The following is a 26,779-nucleotide window of genomic DNA, read 5'->3' as shown; positions in this document are numbered from 1 at the left end:
AATTCTCTTTAAAAGTTAAACAGGGTGTGGGAGTTGGTCTGCAAATTACGTCGTACTCATCCCTCTCCTACGCACCTGTTTTGAAAAACATGTGCTGACCATTCTTTGTTCTGTGGTGTCAATACAGCAATTTGGTGTTGGTGGAATAAAGTGTGGCTTTTCATGGCCATCTTCCTTTCTGTTGGCTTCCCACAAAGAACACAGAAATACAAAGAAAGACAGACCCTCAAATGGATTTTCAAGTTGACTTTACTCCTTAATTGAATGCATCAACTTAAATTTCTTAAGAAAGTAACATCCTTGGGTTGCGAAAAGAATATTCAATTAGAACATATTTCAAAAAGTATATACAAGAAAATCGCAAACTATTAACTTGAAAAATGCAACCCATGATAAATACAGAGAAATGCTAAACTGAAAATTACAAAATTATCTATTGTACATGAGGTCATAGAAAATACCAAGATTATAATGACCAGTTTGAAGTCTATTTTTCATATCAGCAAAACTGACTTACCACTGTTTGAAAATTGATGTCAAACATCTAAACATCATAATGTTTGATAAAAAATTTCAGCCTTTATCCAAGACTTTCCATAAACATCTCATCCCATCATGCATTGTCTGTTTTCATCACATTTAATGTTAACAGCTTTACACAATTTTGTCAGAGATTTACAAACACTGTCAAGAAACTATCTGGCTAATTAACTGTATACAAATTCCAATATTAGAACTAAAAATATATACAATGTAAATAGAAACGCGGGAGGAGATGCCCTGTCATTCTGACATTAGCCAAGAGCTTTTTTAATATGTAACAAGGGCCAAAAATAGAAATAAGATCTAAATTGTGATAACGGGAGGTACACAGTCAGATGTAAGGCATGAAAGGAACTTCAAGTTACATTAGCTAGTTATTCAAAAGGGAGATAAGGTAGATGGGATGCAACAACCATTACTGAGACGACTCAGCATGAGTCTGTTGATGTTCCTCCAGTAGGTGAGGAAAGGCGAAGGCTTTGTCACATTCTGTGCATTCATATACAATTTGGCCGACATGACTTTCTTGGTGCTGCTTAAGACGGGACCACTGGTTGAATGACTTGTAGCACATATCACAGCGGAACTCTCCGACTTCATTTTCAGCATGCAATCTCATATGCAAAGACAAATCATTTGCTGTGTTTAATTCGGCGTTGCACTGGGTACATTTGAACTTGTTTTCAGCCGGCTGAGTCGTATTTTTTTGACGATGCCTTCGCTCGTGCTCTCTGAGGTAGCGCCTCCTGGCAAACACTTTTCCACAAAGCTTGCATTTAAATGGCTTCTCATTTCGGTGCTCTTTATTTTGATGCTCCAGAAGACCACTTTTTGAGCTGAACTGCATTGAGCAAACAGGGCAATAGTACAAGTCCTCTCCGGTAACATCAATCTCCTCCTCCTCTCCTGCTTGATAAGTTGGAGGGGATGTCTTAGCTGATGGATTTGAGTACTCAGCCTCCGTTGTTGCTTGCTCTTGATGGGAACAGTGGTGCTGACGGAAAGCATCTCTTCCTAAAAAGCTCTGGCCACACTCACACACTATGCATTCAAATTCAGCAGCTGATGTCACATGACTGCGCTCATGTTCTTCAAGCTTACTTCCAGAGGGAAATGTCTTTTTACAAATTTTGCATTCAAAGGTACCACCAGGATGCGTGGGAAAATGACCAATCAGTTCAGTGGCACTGGCAAAACACTGGTGGCAAACTGGACACATGAAACTGTGTGACACACCTCCATCTTTACCCTCAGTGTTACGTTTGGTTTCTGCTGCAGTATCCACATGGCTCTTCAGATGGCTGAGGAAGCGCTCAGAGGAGGAAAAGCTACTGTTGCAATGAGAGCATGGATATTCACTATTAGACCACGATAGATGATGGGTGGTCCTGTGCTTTTTCAGGTGAGATGCATGCAGAAAATGTTTATCGCAGTCTGAACAGGAGTATGCTCGCTCTTTGACTGCATTGCAACCATGCTCTGAGAGCTCCTCTGGGTCTTTAAATCGCTCACCACAGACACCGCAGCGATATTTCAGTTCTCTGGGGGACACTGATGAGCTCTCAGAAGGTGAAGCAGACTTCTCACGTTCTTCCTTTAAAATTGGTGCAGGGAAGTCACCTGACTTAGAGTGGCTTTTCCGATGCTCAGCTCTACTGGTCTTGGAGAGAAACACAAGATTGCAAATATCACATGGGAAGTTCTCTTCACGGTGGGTAGACATGTGTTCTGCCAACTGTGTGGGTCCTGTAAAACTGAAGTCACACTTGGAACAACGGTATGGACGGCTCTTTCCATGGGTATGCTTGTGTTTGCGCAGAGCAAAGAGTGAGACAAAACCCCTTCCGCATGCCTGACACTGAAATTCAGACTTGTGCATTCGTTGGTGCTGCTGCAACTGGGATGCCTGGAAAAAACATTTTCCACATTCTGCACATTCATATGGTTTTTCACCCAGGTGACACCTCTGATGATCCTCAAGACTTTCTGATGTTGGGAATGTCTTACCACACACGTGGCATGGGAAGTATGGTGCAGAGTCTGAGTCGCTGTCCTCACTGCCGTTATTTTCATCCCCATCGCTTTCACCAGCTGTACTGACTTGACTGCTGGATCGTTGTTCAGCGCTGCTCTTATCCTGTACAGTCTTCAAAAGGTCCCTCTGCTCTTTTTGATGCCATTTTTTATAATGTCTTGACACAGATTTTTTGCTCGCGTAGGCCTTGTTACAGAACTGACACCTAAAAACATCATCTGGATGCTCTTCGCTGTAGTGATTACATAGAGATGGTCTTGTCCAAAACCTGTGTTTACACAGTTTGCAAATAAAAGGCCTATTTGGGTCATGACATGTTCTGTGGATTTCAAGTTCAGACATGGTGGGCAGTACCTTGGAGCAGTCAGGGCAAGAGTATTTCTTATTAATTCCATGCATCCTCATGTGTTTTTCAAGATTTCCTGGACTGGAAAACACGTTCCCACACTTAATACACGCATTGCGCTTTTTTGCTTGTTCCTCTCTTCCATGGGCTTCAAGGTGACTAATAAGCAATAGGCCATCTGTGAAGCTCTGATCACACTCTGAACATTGGTACTGCACAGTTTTCTTCTCTTTAATTGAGCTGCTTTGCCCCTCATTTTCCTCTGAATTTTGTTGGGATTCATCCATTACCTCATCTTTGCAGGAAAAGCTGGTCTGCAAAACCCCAGTGCCAGTTGACTTGGAGGCTTCTTTGAACACCAGAACAGAGTCATTCAGCACCAGATCAATCTCTGCTTTTAAAGGGACTTCCAACTCTTGGGTTGAACTTCTTCCGGAAATGTGGCCAAATCTACATTTCCTGTTGTGATTACGGAGAAGACTTTTATTCCAGAAGCCCTTCTTGCATGTTTTACAGTTAAAAGGAAACCCTGCTGCATGTACACGCAGATGACCAGTTAGTCCAGCTTTATTTGTAAAGGTCATATTGCACTCTGGGCAGGAAAATGTTTTGGCGACCTCGCTATCAAGAGCTGTATCGAGTTTACAGGTTAAATTAGTACCTACATCATTAGGCTTTTTGTCACAACTCTCATCCAAAACCTCTTCTTTGATTTTTGGTATATTTGACAGATGTTGTTGTAGGGGAGCAGAGGACAGTGGCGGAGCCTTTGTTTCCAGCTGGTGTGCATTTAGAAAATGCTCTTGAAGCTGTGAAAATAGCAAGAAACGGGAGCTACAGTATGCACAAGAAAAGCCTTTTGGTGGGCTTTTAGAGGCTGACTGCTGGCTTTCAGGAACAGTGGGTTTTGTCACCTTTTCTGTTAAAATGCTTGTTTTTTTGGTGCACTTTGCGGCATGACGCTGCATATAATCCTTCCTTATAAATCTCTGTTCACAATAATCACATGCATATGGCCGCTCTCCTGTGTGTAGGCGGTTGTGCACGCTCAATTGCCAGCTGTTTCCAAAAGCACGGGGGCAATAACTACATGCATACTTGTGCTTTTTGTTGAAGTAGGGTTGGATACGTTGTAGAATTCTTTTTCTCATCCCTCTAAGTGAGTTTGCTGCATTTTCTGTAGGTGGATTAGTATCCTGTGGTAAGGCAGTCTTTGTTTTATTGGAGCTCCTTCTGCACTTTCTCATCTTCCTGTGTTTTTTTAGAGTTTTTTCGTGAGAGAATGACGAGCCACAACCTGTGCACTTGAATAATTTTGGTAGATGGAACAAGGTGACATGGCGGGAAAGTTTAGACTGAGATGGAAAGCTCCTTGAACAGACTTCACACTCAAACGTCTCCTGCTTCTCAGCAGGCTCAATGCCAAACTTATTTTGCCAACCCCTGCCAACATCCTCTAAACTGATTTTGGGAATACGGACTTCCAGTCGTGTTTTTTTGCCTTTACAGCGAGCCTGATGCACTTTCAGATGATCATACCTTGAAAAGCAGCTGTCACATGCTTTACAGCGATAAGGCTTTACTTCGTTATGTGTCAAAATGTGACGTCTCAGGCTTCGTGATTTCATGAAAGTCTTCGTGCAGAACTTGCATTTATACTCAGCTGCACCTTCTGCTTGGGGCTTTTGTGCTGCCTCTCTGAGAGTAGGTGTCTTTGACAACTGAGGTGCAGTATCACCTTTGACCTTTGACTGCCCCTCTTTGTAAACACCATCACAGAAAGCCTCATGCTGCAAACACATTGTCTGACTTCCATAACGGTGTCCACAGTGCATACATGCATAGGGTTGCACACCAGTATGTGAAACCAGATGTCTCAACAGTAATGATCTGTACCTGAACCTCTGTGTACAGTGAGAGCATTTCAAGGGAAGTATCTTGGATGCATTGGACTTTAAAGGCATTACAGAGACATGGCTTGTCTGTGAAGTGCTTTTACAGTCATCGCCGTTTGGAGACGATAAGCCAGTGTTGAGTTGTGTAGTCTCCCCGCAGTTACTCTGATGTTGTTTAAATTTCTGAAATCCAAAGTACTGCCCACATTTTGAGCATAGAAGCAGAGTGTTTGCCTTGTGGCCATTGAGATGATTTTTGAGGCGCATTCTCTTAAAAAACCTCCTTGGACAGTAGGTACACCGATGTGGCCCCTTTGGCTTAGTGTTGGACTCAGTTGTGACCAGTTGTTGTTGAATGGTTTGAGCAGGCACACACTTCTCACTGTGAAGTTTAAGGTACAAGTCACGATAAAACTGTTTTCCACAGTTTGTGCAGGAGAAGGGTTTGTCTCCAGTGTGTAAGAGCATGTGGCGCAGCAAATAGCGGCGATTATTAAAATCACGTTTGCAAAATGGACATTGGTTTGTCGAAGACCCAGTTATATGCGCAAGACAATGTTTTCTTAGCACGTGGGCATCATTAAATACCTCTTTGCATAAAGAACACTGTAGCTGATTTGGTTCACTGTGCTCTTTCACGGATTCCAAGGACTGCTGTGGTTTTAATGGTGGTCTCTCTTCAGGCTTACTTGCCTTGTTTTCTTTGGGTTTGTGGGTGGGTAGATGCCTCAGGAGATGTGCAGGATACTGGAACTGAAGATGACAGTCTGGGCACTGAAGCATTCCCCTTTTCAGATGTGAACTTCTGTGCTGGATCAGTTCTCCAATAGTTGGAAGAATCTTTCTGCAGACAGTACACTGTATCCTCCTCTGGTGAATGCTTTTATGACCAATTAGATAGGCACGTTTCTTGAAACCTTTTCCACATTCCACACAGCGGTATGGTCTTTCACCTCGGTGACTGCGCACATGTTTCATCAGTGACTGTGGTGTGGTGAAACGACTGTCACAAAAACGGCAGCTCAGGGCAGGACTGGCATTTGCTTCAGTTGATTCTGGGGTATCCTTATTCTCTTCAGTCTTTGTACTACTTAAAGTTGTGGGTTTAGACAAGGTAGAGAAGACTGAATTCCTGTACTTGAACATTTTGCCAGTGAGTTTAAACAGCTCATGCTTCTTCATATGTCTGTATTTTCCAGATGCATGACAAAAAACTGCTGGACAAAGATTGCATCTGTAGCGTGGTACAACGCCGGGGGCTGTCAAAGCTGGGGGTGCTTGTTTTTTCTGTTCCATTTCCTTGGGCTGTTTTTTCTGTTCATTTTTCTTCAACTGCAATTTCGGCTCAATTTCCTTAGTTTTTTTCTGTTCAGCCTGTTCCTTTGATTTTGCCCTCTCCTTTGCAAGCCGATTCAGACATTCTCTAAGGCAAAATGTCTTAATATGTCTATATCGGTTAGATGATAAAGTGAAGGTCACGTGGCACAAGGGACATCGATATTTACCGGAAACTTTTTCCTTGCCACCACACACTGAATTTCTGACACAGTCACGTAAATGTCGAGCCCTGTTGTAGGAATATTTGAAAAGGCGTGGACAAAGGGGACATTTATATTTCCCTGTTGTTTCATTGTCCAGTTTTTTGGGGTGCTCACTACTGAGTTTTGTGGTCGACTGACACTGCTGCACTGAAACTGCCAAACTCTTTCCCTTGTGTATGTTGTAGTAGTGCTTTTTGGCCTTGGCTGCAGTTAGGAAGCATTTACCACAAAAACGACACAGATGGGTTCTGGAGATGTCATCTAGCTTTATGTAACATTCGGGCAGATTTAGATATGTTTGGTTCTGTGCCACGTCCTCTTGTGGTGGTGTTTCGGTTTCTTTGATAATGGCATCAGAATCTGTGACTGGAAGTTTTGGCTGCTTGCATCTACCAGGTGTACGCATGTGTCTTTGCAGGGTACCAGCCTGTGCAAAGTATAACCCACACCCATTACACTTAAAGGGTGTTTTGCCAGTGTGAGTCCTCATATGCTTGATATAGTGAAGTATTTTTGAAAATATGAGTCTGCACTTCATGCACCTGTGGCCCCCGCGACGTTTTCTGATCTTCGGTTTGCTGGAATCTGAAGAGAGCTGAGGGCTTACTTTGGTTACACAACACACATGTTTTTCTGCTTGTTCATCACTTATCAGGTAGAGGTTACAAGTCTTGCAAAACTGGAAACTGTGCACGGAATGGAAACAATGGTGGTGTTCTATTAGATGATCCACATTGTGGGTTGTGTATTGGCAATCTGCGCAATGATAAGATTCCATTCCATCTACTAACTCTAAGGTCTTCATTATTACGACAGGCTGCAGACGTTTCCTCATTTGTAGAGAGGATATGAGTTGAGGTGTTTGCCCTGAATAGTTCATGGTGTTACTGTCAGGTCTGGCCACAGAAGTGTCTTGATAGTGACTTGTATCAAGGTTTATTTCATCAGCATCACATGAAGAATCTTCTCTTGACAGAGGTTCCCCATACAGCTCGCCAAGCACTGACGGCTCCTCTGCCGATGTGTCCAACTTTTCTAACGACTCTCTTGTATCTTCAGCAACATCTCCATGAAAACCTCCTGGTTGTAGGGCCACTGAACATTGGTGTAGTGGCTGTTGCTGATCTGAAGAAGAGGTTGCATTTGTATTCTCTGTGGAACTTGTCCATTCCTTTTCTAGACAGGGGTTTATGTCTGTGCTTGATGTGTTAAACTGTGAACAGGACTCTAAATCATCCGTAACACTAGTCACAGGAGGGTCAGTATAAACAGTTTCTGTAGGAGAGGTTGGGGTTTTCCTCTCTAGTTGACTTGTCATTTCCTTTTCTAGACAGGAATTCAGGTCTATGCTTGAGCTGTTTGGCAGTAAGCAGGACTCTACTTGACTAGCAAAGCCTTGCTCATCCTTGTCACTAGTATCAAAAGGAGGACTACCTTTAGTGACAACAGGATCATCACTGCAATCTGGATCTGAAGAATATGTGGTATCTGTCTTCTCTGCTGCACTTGTCCATTCTTTTTCTGGACAGGTATTCATGTATGTGCTGGAGCTCTTTGGCTGTAAGCAGGTTTCTGAAAGACTTGCAACACTTTGCTCATTCTTGTCATTGGCCTTGCTGAAATCACCATCACTCATTACAGCAGTACTCTGACAAATATCCTGAGCTACACTTTCATGGGACTGGTGCTCAGATAACCGCAAGCATGATTTCTGATCCTGACTGATACTCTTCGAGGTACTTGTGAATTCCCTCAGTTCATGAGTGACAGCTTTAGAATTGGACACCTTTATACCAGGGAGATTTGAAGACTGACAGGTATTTGACTGAATTTCATCGTCCCGGCAGTCAGTTTCCAGATTTTCATCTTGGCCAATACCGAAATTGGGATTTGGAGACTTCTTATCATCAAATGTCTCTTTTTCAGATGAACCTGATTGTTTTCTTTCCTTTTTTAGGTCTTCACTTTTGTCCTGCATGTCCTCTTTAGTATCTCTATCTTGACTATCTCTGGAGTTGGGATTATCAAATCCCTCATTTTCTTGGTTGAATGATTCTTTCATTTCCTTTCTTAGGTCATCTGGGAGACCATGCTCATTGTCCATTGTTGTCATATTTGGAGCAGCTGCAGCAACCTGCTCCTCCTCACCACCATCTGGGTACTCCTCAATTCCATCACCAGCCAAGTTTTCATGGCCACTTGTCGAGATGCTTGGATTTTTTTCTTGAGTGAGATTAATCTTCATATGCTCCTTTTCTCTTCTTTCTGGACAATTACCATATTCACTTCCATCCCCAACAGTCTCACTCACTGTCGTTGTCACCATGTTAGAAGTACTAAAGGACTGTTCTTGTCCTGCACAGGATGTGACAGTTTTTTCTGAACTTTCCTCCTTGTCTTGTGTACATTCAACTATGTTTTCTCCTGCTGACACATTTGATGTAGTTGGCAAAATTACAGTAGTCTCTGATTTATTAGGACACAGACTCTCAGTTGGAAGCATCACATTCCCAGTATCAGTGAAAAGCCATTCTGATGAGCTATGTTTTGTAACATAATCAGTTTTAGGTTTTGGAACTGAATTATTTGCCACGAATTTACAAGAGGGCCTCGTTTCACCCACATCTGCTTCCGAGCAGCTACTGACATCTGAGTAATCGTCAAGAAATGATGTAGCTAGCATTCCACAGTCTTGCTTTAGGTCTTGTAAATCATTTGCAAAAGATGAAGGAAAAGATCCCGATGTTGGTAATCCATCTGTGGCAAAATCTGAAATGTCACTATTTCCACATCTTTGCAAGTAATCTTTTTCCATTTGTTCTCCATCAGCTTGCCATGATGTTTCCTTGCAGTATCTTTGATAAAGACAGTCTGAACTGGAATTTTCAATACTGGGATTTGAGTAATAGTTTGTATTGAAGTTTGAGTTTGTTGCAGAGGCTTCATGTGAAGCCACTGTGCCAGGGAAGTCATGATTTCCAATGTAGTTCTCTATATGCTGGGAAAGACTTCCCTCTGGCTCTGATGTCCTTCTCAAAGTGCTTGGATCTGATGATAGAGGTGGAAGATCATGGTAGTATGAATCCCACCCATGAGCCATTCTTTGCAAGGACTGGAAGCTAGGGCTTATTTTGTCCAATCCTGAAAACACAAAGAAGCATAGGATTACAAGATTACAGATTACAGATTTACAAGGATTAAAAGAAACTGCAACTATTATCATAGGAAAAATGATCCAATTTTTGGAAAAGAAATTCTGACCTTTTCTTGGTCACACAAGGACTAGGACTATCCAGGATGATGTGGATTACATCTGTATGGGAACCTGGAGGATATAAATGAATAATTACTGTGAACATTTCACAAGCCACTAAAAAACATAATCCACAAATGCTATCAAAATTCAGTCCTATAAGAGTTTGCCTCCAGGGCATCTGGTCAGGCTAAGCCATGGGTATCTGGTCAGGCTAAGCCTTGACAAAAAAACAACATAGGGTTGCTACCATGTGGGATCACTACCCAAAAAGAAGGATGCAAGGGCGCAACAGTATACTGCTACTCTTGCCTCATAGGCACATTGGTGACACATAGCTATGGGAATTCACTTTTGATGCATGTCAAGCAAAGGAAGAAGCCTGGGCTTGTGCAAAAGGTGGTACAATACCAACTAGATATTGGTTCGCTCACCTCCATACAGTGCTTGATAGCAGCTGAAAAAAATGGTTGCTTGAGTAATTTATCATCCAACATACCAAATATTTTCTTGTTCCAGCTTGTCAAAAGTAAGGATTTGCTGCATGGCACGGGGTTTGAACTGCTGTTTGGACAAAACAAGCAATGTGAAGAGGTCTCCTTTACTACATTTTATGGCTTTTTCCCTCTTTTTTGACAGAAAATGTTAAATCAATAGATTTAAATATATAACGAAAGTAACTGTTTTTTGCAGCTCTACTGTTGCAGCTGTTTTTTTCAGGGTTGCCCAGGGTGAGCTGGACAGATGTAGGGATCTTTACAAGCTCTGGTTGAGTTTGGCTGTATAAAGACTTTTCCCTGAAAAATGATAGGGGTTGATTTTTGTGATTGCATGTCAGAGGGAAGCAGGCTTTGACTGTCTTTGTCCATGAACCAAACAGGCACTTATATGTGGCGTTCTTGGAGTGTCGGGGTGGGATCCAGGAGATCCAGGACTAATGGACAGACCTGGCAAACCCAAAGGTGTTGTAGAGGTTAAGCTGGAACATCTGACATTTTCCATATCCCAAGGGAGGTTGGGGACATCTCATAAAAGTAGGCCATGTTCAGAGCCTACAATGTCGATATGGATTCTTGAAGTTGTGGCCAGAAGGACATCAGTGGCTGTCACATCTGTAACCCAAGAACTTTTGTAGGCCTCAAAGAGATTCTGAACTCAGAAAGGCGGCAGGGGTTAGCCCAGGTTGTTTTCAGACAGTGAATCAGTCTACATTCATGGGATGAGACTGATGGAACAGTGGGGGTGCCTCCACAGAGGTCTCAGAGTAAACCAGACTTACCGCATCATGATTGTATGCCTTCACAAACCAGTCAGGTTGCACATCCATGTCTTTGAACCCGCACTTTTAAAAAATAGGTTTTCACACATTTGCTGAAACTGAATCCTGACAGTAGAACACAAGACAGATAATCTCTAAAAAAAAAATCATGTTTCTCAGGCTCCTCCTAGTGCTCCTAACGGCATTTGCAAGAATGCACCGTGTCATAACAAAAACAACCAATAAGAGCCAAGAGAAGTTGCCAACATTGTGTCAAGAAGAATAATCTCAAATGCAGTGTCGTGCACAGGCTGCACAATCCTCCTCCCCTGCGCATCCTCTCAGTCAAGCTCAATATCTTCAGGAGAAGCTCTGCAAACACAGTTCCTGAGAAACAACCACCATTAACTAAAAACTGCCAATCCCTGTTTTGCCAGCCACAGCGTACATGGCAAAGAGAAACAGAAGAAAGCCAGCGACAAAAAGCAAGCTTTCACTTTTACTGAAGACGACAGATGAAGAAAAGTTTGCTTTCACCTTTACAGGTCTTCTTGTTTACTTGATTTAGCTGTGTACGCTGTCGTTGGCAGTGAAGCGTGTGCACCAAGAATGACTGACTGACATGCCTTTGAGACTCCTTCCGGCTCTGGTAAGTTATTTTTGTTAAAGTGTGGTGGATTCTTGCAAATGCCATCAAGAGCACCAGGAATAGCCAGGGGAACATGATTTTTTCTGAGATCAACTGTTTCATGGACTACTGAACCTTTTAGATAGCAATTTCCTTTCAAACAAGCATTTTCTAAAGACAAACTGAGAGCACACTCACAAACTTAATATTACAAAACCTTTTGTACCTGGTGTTAAATATCTGCTGGCCTCTAAATCTTGAAAGACATCAATCCTGGCTGCCTGTAAAAGGGAAAGAAAGGCAATTACTATTATCACTTGTTTTGCGTTTTGTTTTTGCAAGATAAAAAAAATCATTTCATGGCTATTGCCCGAGAGAAGACAGAAATCAACGCTTGTACCTGTGACAAATAAAAGCTTGTGCCTGTAACAGAAATCAAGGCCTGTGCCTGTGGCAGAAATCAAGGCTTGTGCCTGTAAAATGGGCAAGACTGCTCTCAGTGTGCCACACATCTACCCATGCTTGCTTGGATTGTATATCTTGACAATCTACCCACACACTAACCTGAGAATGAACATGAATGATACGAAACTGTCAATCCTGGATTAATGCTCAGGAAAAGTTCTTGTCCTGCTACAAAAATTACCCTCTTCATCACAGACAGCCAGATATTCCGAGTGGGCCACTGACCTTAGTCAATACAAAAAGTAACAACAGCAACAAGCCAACCCATGGGTCATGGTTAAAAAAAATCCCTGAAAAATTTGAGGGGCTACTCAATAGACCCTCATAGGGCCAACATCACAATAACATCAGTTTGACAAACTCTATAGCATCTACCTGATGGGAGCAGTTTGTATTCTGAATACAGTACATGGGAGTAGCTTGCAATTATTTACCTAACCTTTTTAACACTAGTCTTTTCAAAAGGTAATTTAGAGGGGGGATGCTTTCTCACCAGCATCATGTACATTGCTGGGTGCATGTTTTTAATAAATGACATTGTTGGTAGGTCTGGGTGGTATGACAAAATTTTCATATCACGTTTTTTTTTAAAAATCATATTGGTTTCACAGTATTTGATGGTATTTTGCTTGACATGCTGCTGTGTTGTGCTATGGCCTATTCAAGTGCTGGAATTTGTTATTTACATGACAACGCCTGAACGCAACACAGGCTCCTCTCCATTAGTGCTGTGCTCGGTTATAATTGTCTCGGACTCGGGTCGGCTTCGGTTAGGAAAATGCAAGCCGTGCTCTAGTGTGCTCACTAGTGTGTGTGTGTGTGTGTGTGTGTGTGCGCGCGTGTGCATCGGGACGAGGAGGACAATTGTTAACGGTGGTGCGCTGCTGCTAGTTGCATATGGGGGAAACACTGCTCTTTGTGGTATGAGTTCTTCTGGGTCATTGTGTTCTTCTTCAGCAACGTGTACAGTTGCTTCGCTTTCAGTACTCTCTCCAGCAGCCATTCTCGCCTCTAAACTTTTCTCCAGCTAGCACGCCTGTGGTGTGCAGCGGTGAAATGGGTCCCTGCTGAAACACTTTCCCACCGCACACGTTCCGGATGTTGTTTGGGCTATTCACCGGTATTGCGGTATATGAAAAATTCATATCATAACTAAAATAAATACCTGTTTTTGTTACAAACGGGTATACCGCACAGCCCTAGTTGTTGGAGATGTTAGATAAATAGACCTGATACTCACCATCCATCCTTGCCTTTACTCCGAGTCCTCACTACATCATCCTATTTAGCTGATCTAAAAGAAGTGCTTTGATTTTCTCTTCACACTGGGCCAAACAACAAAGGGTTAAATGATAACACTGTACAACTTTCAGGATCTGCAACTCCCATAAAGTAGCTGGATGACAAGCTGCTGGCCACAGGTGTATACTTTAATTTGGAGGAACTCAAACTTCAAAACATAACTTTGTCAAGCTGAGGATCCAGCAGCATGGGATCTGATCAACACTGACCAGGAAAATCCAGCTCGAGCAGGACAATAATCCAAAATCTTCAAACCTAAACCACAATAATGATAGAACTACAACAACACCAAGAAGATAATTAGGAGTTTCTATGAGTGGGCCAACCTCTATCCCCAAGTCCACTTGCAGATAGTTTTGTCTAGACAGAAATATGTCCAAAACTCTGTGTCAGTGCTAGAGAAAGGGCTGGAGGACCATGATATTATCATTATGCTATAGTGGGATAAATGCTCTGGCTTGTTTTTCTTTCATTAAACAAATGATAATCATCTTGGGTGGCGCTAAACCCTCTTGAATATAGTGTCTGGGGGTAACTTGTTTTGGTGGAATATTTGCACATAGGGAGGCAAACATTGTCATTGAAGTGGCCATGCAAAAGACGACGCCATAAAAAAAAGTAACAGACATTTGTCAACTGTGTGATTCAACTTTTGCAAGACAGAGTCTGAGCCTTTCCGAGGAGCATTCACACATTGTTTTATTTGTTGTAGCCCTTTACTACCCTGGAAATCCAGAGTTCTCGCTGGAGCACAATTTGAATTTGCTCAGCGAGTCACTCTGGCAATCAGTAATGATGCTCTTGGAGCTGAGCTGCACCAATCACATCGGTGTATCTGATATAGGTGGGCCAGAGGCGAGCTAAACAGATGACGACAGCGCTGCGACGACGAAGTCCAGAATCAGTCAGTAAACACTGCAAGATGGCTACGGATGAACACCAGTTGTTTGAAACGGCTTTGGCCACTACAATGAACGAGTTAGACTTGGCTTTCTCTCTAAAAGAGGAACAGAAGACGGCGCTCGAATCTTTCCTTTGCAAGAAGGATGTTTTTGCTGTTTTGCCGACCGGATACAGCAAGAGTCTAATCTACCAGTTAGCCCCGCTGGTAGCGCTCTGGATATGTCACCCTGTGTATTGTTCTGATTGGTCGTAGTGTTATCCAACTGCGTGCAGTGATATTTTCAAATGCATATTTGGTGCCGTCCCTCGAGTTGGGCCATTTGCATTACTCATAGCCAGACCCTAAATCTTTCTAGATTTGGGTCTGGATTTCCAGGCTAGCCCTTTACAACAATTCACCAAAAAACAAAGCAGGCATGCTTTACTGCATGTTCCAAATCTTTGTCAGAACTTGCCATTTTCAGTGTGTAGGTTACTTGCTCAGAGGTTCCTGCTGTTGTCTTCCACAGCAAAAGGAATTTGGAAACAATAAGAAGTGGGAAGGGGGGAGAATGCCAGCCGAAATCAGCCAGCCAGTAGCAGGCTAATAACCACTGTCCACATCTGGTGAGTCAGTCTACCTTACAGGAATTTATCTTTTCATCTAATTTATATTACTGCCATTACTAGTGACAGCAGAGAAACAAAAGGGAGGCCACACTCTGTAAGCCCTAAGGGAGGAAGCAGGTACCTGCACACCAAACCATCTGCCAAAGTTTCAAGTATTGGCAGACTCCTTCACCACACAAGCCAATGCTTGCTAATTTGGCAACAGATTCACCCATAATTAATAATTAGACCATCCATACTTTCGCAAAAAAACAATGAAACATTCCCACTGTACCTGGGGCCTTTACAGCAGCGGGAGCGTACCTATGTTCCCCGGGTTCTATGTTCCCCGGGTCCTATGTTCTCCGCTTTGTATGGGACCCCAAAAGGGTCCTATGTTCCCTGCTTTGTATGGGACCGGGGAACATAGAACCCTTTTTAGTAATAAGGGTTCTATGTTCCCCGCTTTTCCCCAAAAGGACCCGGGGAACATAGGCCCTTTTTTTTTAAAAAAAAGGGTCCTAACCCCTAACCCTAATCCCTTTTTCTCAAAAGGGTCCTATGTTCCCCGGCAACAGCGGGGAACATAGAACCCTTTTTCTTAAAAAGGGTTCTATGTTCGCCGGTCCCATACAAAGCAGGGAACATATTTCCTTTTGGGGAAAGCGGGGAACATAGGACCCTTTTTTTTTTTTAAAGGGTCCTATGTTCCCCGATTGGGGAACATAGAACCCGGGGAATATAGGGATGACCCCACAGCAGCTACAAGGCAGAGCTCCAGACTGACTTTTTACATGGGTGCACTTAACTTTTTCATTTAGGTGGATCAGCACATAATTTAGGTGCTTCCAAAACTTACAACACGCCTTTTGATACCACAATATTACCATTAAAATGCACCCTTTTGTCAGTTTCCATACACACTCGTAAATTGTTAACTAGGGGTGTCACAGTACACAAAAGTGCTAGAACAGAAGCACTGGGGCTACTACAACTACTACTATTACAACTAACCTTACAGGTGAATAAGGATAAAGGTCATCTAGTACCCCTTTAACATTAAGTGCTCAACCAGGGCTGAACCAGCACTGACTATTTGTCTGAAAGGGTTAGCCTGCGTTCACTGACCTGGCTTTGTGACCCAGGTCAAGAAGTGGGTTGCACAAGAGTTGATTTTTATTGTGAATAGCACGCCACCAAAGTTGCTAACAACCATGGGAGGACAATTTATTCCAATGGTGACAATTGAAGGCGCACAGTGGTGGCGCAATTGTTGCAGGTTAATGCAGCTCATAAACAAATGGAGCAATGACAGCAGGAATGGTGTCAGCTACTTCTACGGTTTGAACAACATGGAGATGTGGCAAGACTTTGAGGTGCGGTAGCTCTTGGCCGACCGAGGTGAGGTAGAAATTAAATTGGAGTTGGCCAGGATGGTGAGGGACAACCTAATGTATGCGGACATAATGACACTGCTGAATGAGAGAGGCCTTCACTGTACACAGACACAGATCACAAATAAATTAAAGGCGCTGAAAAAGCAGTAAACCTGAAGTAATCTTAATATTACAGGCCAAATCTGTTAAATTAGCTGGGTTTATTACTGTGATGTACTAATATACAGTATAGGAATTCAAGTACAAAACACTAGTTCAGAATATATGTCCAAATCCCTTTTCCCATTTTCAGCACGTGAGGTTATTGGTATGCATTTCTCTCGGATTGTGACCCATGTCGTATCAAAACTATCATGACCAAGGATTAACACATGCTGGCCTGCTTGATTTGCACTGACAAAAGACGGGTTGAACACTGGTCAGGTAGCCCTTCCCTGACCCTGATCATTGGTGTAAAGTCCAAAAGGCCTTTCTCACAGGCATTCTGGCCGTGGTTATACTTTTCAATGCAACTTTTGTCATCTGATGATGCCAAGATGCATTAACTGTCAAGTACGCTCCGAGACTGGATCTTGCTCACACTAAAGGTGCGGACACATCAAACCGACATCAAAGAACTAGCGGAGACGAAAGCCAACTGTTGCGTCGTCTACGTCGCCTCAGGTCGCCCTGTGTCAGTTGGTTTGGACACACTACACAGACTACATCCGATGGCCAAGTGGCACGTACGTTCTGCGCCTGCGTGAGAGAGAGCGGAGTGACAGAGTGGTACATCCTGACAGCTGAGGTGTTACCTATATGTGCAGCCGAGCACTGCAGCACCTCCATGGACTATTACATTCAGGTCCCGGTGTTTCCTCCGCAGGCTCCACTTCACTCAGCTGCCCGATAAACCCGCTGCTTCTTCCTACTTTAACCTGAATAACAAACCAGGGCTCGGTGCTCAGGTTGGATCCAAACGAAGAGCCGGGGCTAGCTCAGAGACTAGCGGACGCTAACTGGCTGTGCGTCCCTCCGTCATGCTGCGGCTAACGCTCCGCTAGCTTCCCAGCTAGCCTTGGCTCTCCATTTGAATCCAAACAGAGAGCCGGGGCGAGCTGGGAGGCTAGCGGAGGCTAACTGGCTGTGCTTCCCTCCAGTCATGCTGCAGCTAACGCTCAGCTAGCCACAAAGCTAGCCCCGATTTGTTATTCAGGTTAAAGTGGGAAAAAGCAGCGGGTCTGTTGGGCAGCTGAGTGAAGTGGAGCCTGAGGAGGAAGCACCGGTTAGCCCCGGTTTCACTACAGGCAGATTCACTCACTACAGGGGCGAGGGAATAAAACCTAAACAGCCAATCAGAGTGATCTCATTCACCGACTAGATCCGCCGCCGATTCAACATGCTCAATCGGCTGAAAAGCCGCCGACGCCGAAGGGCCGATGGTGCGGGACACACCACAAAAATTAGGCTGACAGATGCTCACCGACGGCCCAACTTTGGTCGGCGGCCGACCATTGGCTTGGTGTGTCAGGGCCTTAAGGGCCCGTCCCAATACCCCCCCTTAGCCCTACACCTTGGCCCTACCCCTACATTTGTGCATTCCCGTGAGGGGTAGTGGTGTCCCAATTCCTTTTTGCATGTAGGGGTAGGGGGCATAACGAGGGGTAGTGGGTATGAAACTAGCTCTTCGTAGTGAAGGATTTCAGATACTGACTTGCCAGCGAGTGGTAGACGTCGCCATGGCTACCACCGAGCAAGAGATGGGGAAAAAAGTTCATACATAGCTAACATTACCGTCGTCAGGTTGCTTTTTAGCTAGCTTGAACTATCTGACGTCCGTCACCTGTCCTGTTCTGCAAAATTGTTGGACTTTTCACATTACGATAACACGCCAGCTAGTATAACTATGTTACGATAACACGCCAGCTAGTATAACTATGCTGCCTCGTAATGTTAGCTGGTTAGTTAGCTAGCACAAGTCCCCTGTTGTCTGTCATTTATCAAATGAAGCATGATGAATGCGGCAAACGCGATCGGTAGGATGAATGAGACTCCATTGTAGATGTGGGTTGGAAATATAGATGGCTCGCAGCTTCCTGTTTAAAATAGTTACGTATGCGTGAACGTAACCGACGCGATGACATAGTGAGTGTTGTCCCAATTCCTAAGGAAAGATTTCTACCCCTACTCCTACCCCTCGTTGCTTCATTTTGAGGGCCATGGTGTAGTGGGCAAGGGCTAGGGGTAGGGCCAAGGGCTAAGGGGTAGTGGACATGGGGGGTATTGGGATTGGGCCTAAGTTCAGATATGAGTGAGGTGTGTTCAGCATGTGGTCACACTCTCAGACGTAGGCCTGGCATCATCATCCCACCACACGGGAGTTCCTCTCCAGAGTGAGTGCAAAAGGAAGAGCGAAGCTGGAGCACAGGTCAGACCTTTTGTCTTACAGGGTTTTTCCATACACATGTTCTGGCTTGGCTTGACGTGGTTTGACTTGGTGCGGTAACCTAACACTGCAGGGATTTGCGTCTCCATTACAGCAGGGCTACCCACTTGAAGGTGCGTCTTTAACTGATGACAGCCTGTCTTGAGTCAATGATGTTTAAATGCGGCAGGCTGATCCATGGCTTCCCCCGTTATTTTTCCCATCACAATTGCATGGCAGTTAAAATAAGTTTCCCGGTTGGAGGTAAGCAGTTTATAGAGGCACAGTTAAGGACCTGTTGTCTGCAGCTCTTCATCTGACATCTCACCATGGCTGTTTTTGCTTGTCCATCTATCAATCCATCCATTTTCATCTGCTTATCTGGGAACTAGTAACAGGGGCAGCAGGCCAAGCAAAGCACCCAAGATGTCCCTCTCCCCAGCAATGCTTTCCTGCTCCTCCTGGGGGACCCCAAGGCATTCCCAGGCCAGATAAGATTTGTCATCCCTCCAACATGTCCTAGGTCTGCCCCAAGGCCTCCTACCAGTGGAACGTGCCCAGAACACCTCTAACAGGAGGCGCCCAGGAGGTATCCTGATCAGATGCCCGAACCACCTCAACTGACCCCTTTTGACACAAAGGACCAGCAGCTCTACTCCAAGCTCCCTCCAGATGTCCGAGCACCTTACCCTATCTCTTAGGCTGAGCCCAGCCACCCTTCTGAGTAAACTCATTTTGGCTGTATGTATGAGCAACCTCATTCTTTCTATCATTACCCAAAGCTCATGCCCATAGGTGAGGGTTAGGATGTAGATTGACCAGTAAATCGAAAGCTTTGCTTTCCGGCTCAGCTCAATTTCCAGCATGACGGTCTGGCGCAGAAGCCCCCCCAAACCGCTGAACCATCTCATGCTCCATTCTACCCTCACTCATGAACAAGACCCTCTGCAGGCAGGGGCGGGGCCTCGGCGTGTGTCTCCCTGGCGTCACAGACTGTTTTTGCTTGTGATTTTCGGTATTAGCACACTTGTTTTTATTGAAAGAAAAACGCTAACAAAGTACCACTAATTTGGGTATAAACATTTAATTTCCTTTAAGTTCCTCCCAATAAAAGTCCTTAATTATTTTTTTATTACACAACTCATACAGCTGAAAGCAGACAAACAGGACAATACGGCAAATATCCAAAAGTGCAAACACGGACAACCACACATCTGCTGTGCGCTCATGTAAACACATCACAAAGCACAATATCAGCTGTGTGCTTGACATCACAGCCTACTAGTGACTTTGTGGACAAAGACCAGATGATACAGATGTGCAAAAACATATCTGATCACGATCTGATCAAGCAAGTCGTATTTAAGTGTCAAATGTGGACACATGCAGACATAGCCAAGTTCCAATCTGGTGCATGCGATCACAAAAAAGTCGCTTCGAAAAGACAAGTGTAACTAGACAAGTGTGACAAGTGTAACTAAGTGTAACATCTACCACAAGCATCTCTTCCTTTTTCTGACCCCTGTACTGGAAAACCATGTCCATCTTCACATCACTGCACCTGTAACCTGCAAATATACTAGCAACACAACCAAAACTCCAACAGATCCACATCTTGGTTTCCAGCAATATGTCCAACATCCCACCATCAGTAATGTTTCACTGTCAAAATTATACTTTTCCATTGACTTCCTTGGCAAAAGTGACATCTGTATGTCAGTGAATGCTTTTTTGAGCCTCACAAACCCCCATGAAATGACTCGTTTCACTAGCAGGCTTTGATCCACTTGGTCTAATATGATTTATAAAGTCTATAGCCACATGATGGAATCCTTTTACCCCTATTCAAATTAGTGGAGCACTACATCAGCCGCAGCTGGCTCAGCCAGCGAAAGTCTCTAGTGCACCTGCTCTATGGACTACACAGTGCAGAAACAGTGCCGATCATCCAGGTAATTTTATATGTGACAGTTGAACTTTTTTAGCTTCAAACGCCACCGAGCAATTTTCATAGGAATGAACGCAGCCCCGCCTCCAATGCTGTTTCCAGTTTTCTTTATACATCCACAGCCTAGACGCACCGCACACACACATTCAATAAATGGGAGGAATGGCGTTTTTGCCGCAACGCCAGATTTGGTGTGAATGCAGCACTCCTCCGCACCTTAAACCCCTGAGCATTGAGTGTGTACTGCACAGTGTCATACGGGTGCCTGCTAGCTGCCAAAATATAAGGCAAACTAGTTCGCTCAAAAACATGGCCATGCACAAGTATGACACAAAGACAGTTTGATTACTTGAGTACTTATGTCAATTCTGGTACACTGACAGCAAGTCTACCAGAGTCATATTCTTTGTATACACACGTACTTGGCGAATAAAGCGGATTCTGATTCTGATTAAGCAAGATCTTCTATGCTAGTGGTTCCCAACTGGTTGGTCGTGGTGCAGAAGTGGGCCGTGAGTCCATTCTGAATGGACCACAAGTGACTTGCAAACATGCCAAGTTTAAGAAAAAACACACACACTATTTTTAAGTGCATTTTATTTACAGCACAGACTTTTTATTTTGAAGTGCTGTTTCTTGCTGTGGAATGAGTGACTAATGAACGGCTTCTTGACAGATACAGAAAACTAGCTTAACAAAATGGCCAAACAAAAGACTCAGCCGAATGTATTAAACGGTGTGGACCTTGAACTAGCGACTAAGGAGAAATCTGGACCTCATGGCTGGACCGGTTGGGAACCACTGTTCTATGCAGTCAAGAACTGTTCAACAAGGAGTCAATTCAAACTTAAGTTGCATTTAAAAATGATACACTCCCCTAGCCCACTCCCAACAAATGCATCAAAACCATTGGAGTTTTGTCAAGAAGAAAGAAAAGAGCAGGCACTCTGTGCAGCTTATCAAACCACTCCTCCTTAAGCATCTCACACTGTTGTCTTATTGTACAAATAGCCCTTGGCATGTTCCTGAATCAAAAATCATATAACTGTCTGATAATATCATTCAGGGGAGGGTACACAAAATGTCTGATGACAAACAACAACTGCCCAGAGCTTGCATCAAGGCAAATGGCAAATACACACTCCAGCAGCATCCAAGGATGTAGTGACTTGTGCCATTTTACTGGTTAGCAGGAAAGTGACATTTTAAGAGTGGTTTCTCTCCAGTGAGCCACTGTCCCCAACATCAACAGAGTTTTCAATAATACAGATTCATGCTTGGATTCAGTAGGAACGATGTGGAATAAGTGTGTTGAAATGGAAGTGGTGGCGCAGCCTGTGTTACGGACATGACAATAATCTGTGGCTGGTGAGGAATATTCTGGAAAAAGGAAAGGCATGCAAAATGGAACCACTGCTTTTTGCACAGAGTCCTTAGTAGACAAGGACATGGTGCCAGTGCAACATGGAAGTCTTCAAGATGTTGTGGTGAATTACATTAAAACTGAGCCCAGAAGACAGAGGATGTGTGAAAACCCTGACATTCTCTGGCACCACAGGCTACATGAGGCCTACACTCTTTTAATCAAGGCAAGTCAAGACAGTATCTTTCAAGGTTACACTCTTTTTAGTACTAAATTCCTTCATGTTTCCACAATGTTTCCTTGCTGAGCTGCATTGGAGGAAATCTAGCACTACACAGTGTGTGTTGCAGGTGTCATGCACATAAATCTGTGTTGCATTCTCTGTTCTTTTTCAACAGGGACTGTAAAGAAAGGTACAAAATATGTGATTGAGTCTAAGAATTTTTTCCATTGCCCCCAGTTTCAGCTGACTTTGTGCACAAATCAATTTAAGCACAACATAATAAAAACATGCCCTCTTAACATGTCTCGCCCATGTTGTGTGGTTCAAAGGACAGTTAAAAACAGAGGAGTTGATGGGGCTTCAGCACAACACAACAGCCGACTGGGTAAGGTGAGTACTGGTTGCCATGGTGGCAGAGGTTTCTGCTTCCTGTTGCAAGTGGCATGAGCATCATGCAATTTACACATCTCCATCCCACTTATTGAGTGGCGTGGGCAGCTGCTTAAAGAGTGCCAATGATACCTGGTAGCTGTGTGTAACATGCTCAACAGCAGAAAAATATGTAAGCTAATAGAGCAGTGCTCCCTTGCACTGATTTGTCTGTGGCGGTCTGCCTCAATATCAACATTGAACACCACATACTGACATTCTATAGTTGTTTTCACTATTTCTGTTTCCATTGTAGAGCTGCGTGCAGCACATTCATTTGCTCAGACCCTGCCTGCTCCCCTCATTTTCCCTCTGTTTATTAGACTACAAATGAGACAAGCTAGCAAGCACATCCTGCAGTCTCTCCCTGCAAAGGAGAGGACTTTGCCAGGGAGAGAGCAGGTCGCAGCTCTGGAGACGGACCTTCAGCTCGGTTGTAACAACTCAAATTCAGCAAGAGCAAACCCCAGCCATTGCAAACCCTCAGCTACCACCAGTGTGGGAAACATTGTGTCGGGACACATCTAATATTTCTAATCCCCAAAATATGCTTCACTTTGATTTGACAATTCACAAGTTTTTTAGGTGAGCTACTATGCATACGTTGTGTACCACACACAAGAACAGAAATACATTACAAGCTGCCAGTGTCTTGCAGAGAGCATGATCCCTCACCAAGGTTATCTCTTGGGTAGACACAGAGGAGTAGTGTGTCCTCCTCTATGCCCTTGCTCTTTGCTTTTGAACAGTGGCATGCTGCTTTCCCTCTGTGCAAGCTCCAGTCTTGACTGCTACAATTGAAGCAGGTCAGTTAGCCCCCACTATGTCATGGCCTTTTTTGATATGTACTGCTAATGAAATCCACCTCCATTGTTAGGATGCGAATGCTTAAGCAAAATCTGCTTGGAGACAGGCCTCAAAGTCCAGAGGACGGTAAATCAAACTGATTCAAAGCCATTTATACAGAGCGTCAACATAAACTTCAAATAGCTGCACAATTGTTCAATAGAAGTGACTCACCCTCAAGACCACGGTGATGTAAAAAATAATGCTAACAGACAGATGAGAAATTATACTACTGACAGTCAGGATTTACCAGCTACCATCACCATCAACTAGCAGAAAGAGTAGATCTCATCACCGTGAGGGGAAGGTTAGACAGCTACTGTGACATGCACACCACTTTGAGTTGCGTTTACCAAACTGCAGTGAATTACAAAGCCTTTGACAAGCTGCGTAGCCATGTGACAGTGGTGCAGGTGTCTTTTTTCTGGAAGGAGCAAAAATGCAAAGTACAACTTCCCAGATTGACACATTTTTTTAAGAAAAATGAACAAAGGCGAGGACAACACAGCAAATGCAACCTAGCCTGAAATCAGCCTAATCCGGGAAAATCATATCACACACAGATTACCTACTAAATGGTGATTATTATGGCAAAAAATATATTAACAGACAGGTGCCAAAATCCACATATTATAAAAAATAATGTTGTGCACATTGCTTTTGATTATGACTTACTTGTTTGGTGTCTTATTTGACAGTGATATGCTTGTTGTTTCCTACTTTTTATTGGTCCCTTTAATTAGATAACTTTTTGAAAGTAATTCGGGAAGTATTCACAAAACAAAATGGCTGTTACTCTACTACTGCACCTGTCAGTAAACTCTGAACATTATTCTGTTAACATTTAATTACTACATGCATTGGCCACTTAATTGAATGCAACGCAATACCACAGCTCATAATTTCTACATTTATTAAGATAATAATGTCCTGTTTTGATGTTGATTGACACTGTCAGTGAGGTATTAACATAACTATAAATAAAACACACTTCAATGTAATGCAGTCCAGTGCAACACCCCAACTCACTGTGACCTCAGGAATTAACATATAGCTGAATTACCACCTCTCCAAACAAAAACTGTCCATTACAAGCTTCGTCAGGTAGAAATGTGGCAGAGCTGTACATAAGATTGTATAGGTGTACCTAATTAAAGTGACCATGGAGTGTATATGGTTGATGGAGCTTCTCTTGCTAAGGGACCAGGGATAAAATGATGAAGTTCTCTGCTAAAACTTTATGGGGTGCAGTTGCAGGCACGTGTCAATTTCAATATACACAGGAGTAAGCACTTCACTTATATTCTTAACTTTTTTTTCTTACAAACAGATGGAAAGACACTGCAACAAAGTTCAGAGTGTGGGTGATGCTTTCTGTATCAGAAACTACCCAAAAGCAGAGTGAGGAACTTTTGGACTTTGCTCTGACATGTTGTCCCTCTCTACCTACAAAGCACCCCAAGAGGACCTCTGTCACAGGTGGACGTAAATGTGTTTCCATGCAACAACACGGTCAAGTGGGATTTCCCCTGAGAACTAGGGACTACTGAATTGATATCAGAAATACATGACCCAGTACAAATCATGTTTATCTGATTTGAGGGTGACAACTTTGTCTGTTATCATTAGAGCCTATAGGTCATATTATAATCCCTTTGAAGCAGCTAAGCCACACAACAACACAGCTGCCTCAAGCCTTGTAAGTGATTATCAGCAGGTTTATGACACATTACTCAAAACTTTGTTGTAAACATATGTTTTGTGGTGATAATCTGAACAGAGATGAGCATCATAAATAATCTCATGTTGTGGTTAACAATAGGAAACACCATCTGGAAGTTGTGTGCTGCTCTTGTCTTGATTGTATTATGAGCTGTAACGTTACTTTAAGCCAACCTGGACTGAGGACAGCAGACAAAAAGGAAACGGTGAGATGCAATCAGTTAAACAAAACCATCCCCAGATGCGGTCTGGTTTGTGAGTCGAGCCACGTGTTAGTTTAATGTTACACTGACGGTCTGAGGGAAGCTAGCTAGCTTCCTCAGTCACTAGCACGATGCTAGCTAGCACTGATAACCAAGAGCTAATGACTCGTCTGCAGCTGTCTGTAAGCAGGATTCCTTACCAGAACACAGCTCCGTGTTGCTCCTGTGTGCTTCACCGCAGAATCCTTTGTGGTTCACCGACTACATCGTCTGTACTGTAATGTAACGTTACTGTAATAACAGACTTCATCCACAGACATTACATGTCGGCTTTCTCTGCCAGGACGCGGAGAAAGCGGCTGTCCTCCTTGCCGATGGCTTCCGCCTTCCCTGGGAAATACCGTCAGGAGATCTTTTTTCTTTGTGGACTGTGAGTCAATGGAGAGAGCTGAATCCTAAGCCAAGTGTTTTCCTTCACGGCGCGGGCTATGTGGCTTGTTGTGCCTCTGGTAGCGGCGCTGGACCCAAATCCGCCTCCATTATCTCTATTTGCGCATTTTCAGACAATGTGCCCGAAATTGTGCGTACGTTACACAACGGACTTATTACAACCAATAACAAGGTGCGGGGTCTCCGAGAGAGCCCGCCCCCTGCATATTGTATGGCTGACACAGCCAGAGCCTGACGAGGCGGCAGCACGACTCCTTCCGGGCGACCGCACCACGGTTGCCTCCTTGCTGCTGCAGCTGCCCCTGCACTCCCCTACGTGCTGAGGCAGACAGGCAGTAATTCTTGCGCTGACAGTGACTGAGCTGATCACTGAAGTCCTCAGTGGGACTTCAGTGCTCCCCTGTGGAGCTTCAGTACCTCACTGCTGATTTTAAATGAGCACGATGAGCCAGGTTACCGGGGAACTACTTGTCTGCTGGACTAGATGTGGTTGGTCTTTAAAGGGTTAACAAGTTCCATACCACCATTTTGTGTGCAAGACTTGCTACGAAATGGCGCCACCCCTCCTTGTGCTGGTCTATGACAAAACCCCTTTGGCTGGGGTGGGGAGGGGGTAGCACATGAGAACCAGTTTCCATGTAGGAAAATAAATGTTCTGCAAAAGAAGAAAAACTCAAAACCTATACTTTGACATAATCGGTGAACAGGATCCTCTGAATATGTCTTACAATCTGTGACCAGGCAATTACTTCTTCCGACAGGTGCATGCACCCATCACTTTGGTTTTACCTCAGCATGTGCAGATCATAAAGTAATTGAATATATATAAGTGTTCACAACAAAAGTGTGCAAATGAATGTGAAACACCTTTCTGACCAAGTCAGACCATGTAAACCTCTCAACCTGCCACCTAGAGGAGAAAAGAGGATCCACACATATAAAAGAACTGGGTATATAGCTGTCTGTCTTGTGGGAGTCAGTGTACTTACTGCAGTTTTCAATAAAAAAAAAAGTCTGGACCATCTGACACACTCAGC

At 43.8% G+C, this 26,779-nt stretch overlaps 1 protein-coding gene across 2 annotated transcripts; it reads right to left on the bottom strand.

The window, feature by feature from the left end:
* Positions 1-231: 231 nt before the first annotated feature.
* On the bottom strand, positions 232-26,779 carry znf1035 (zinc finger protein 1035). Of its 2 annotated transcripts, XM_050046113.1 has the most exons (4): positions 25,493-26,779; positions 11,726-11,780; positions 9,622-9,685; positions 232-9,501 (listed from the first exon to the last, which is right to left on the bottom strand). In XM_050046113.1, exon 4 carries the CDS (start codon positions 9,458-9,460, stop codon positions 959-961), a length of 8,502 nt encoding a protein of 2,833 aa, XP_049902070.1. In that variant the 5' UTR covers positions 9,461-9,501; positions 9,622-9,685; positions 11,726-11,780; positions 25,493-26,779; the 3' UTR covers positions 232-958. The 2 variants fall into 2 exon arrangements, with proteins under 2 accessions (XP_049902070.1, XP_049902071.1); XM_050046114.1 differs by lacking the exon at positions 11,726-11,780.

Source organism: Epinephelus moara, chromosome 6, assembly GCF_006386435.1.
Source record: "Epinephelus moara isolate mb chromosome 6, YSFRI_EMoa_1.0, whole genome shotgun sequence".
Lineage (NCBI taxonomy): Eukaryota > Metazoa > Chordata > Actinopteri > Perciformes > Serranidae > Epinephelus > Epinephelus moara.
The sequence above is the reverse complement of the archived record's forward strand: the minus strand, read 5'-3'. Positions and strand labels throughout refer to the sequence as shown.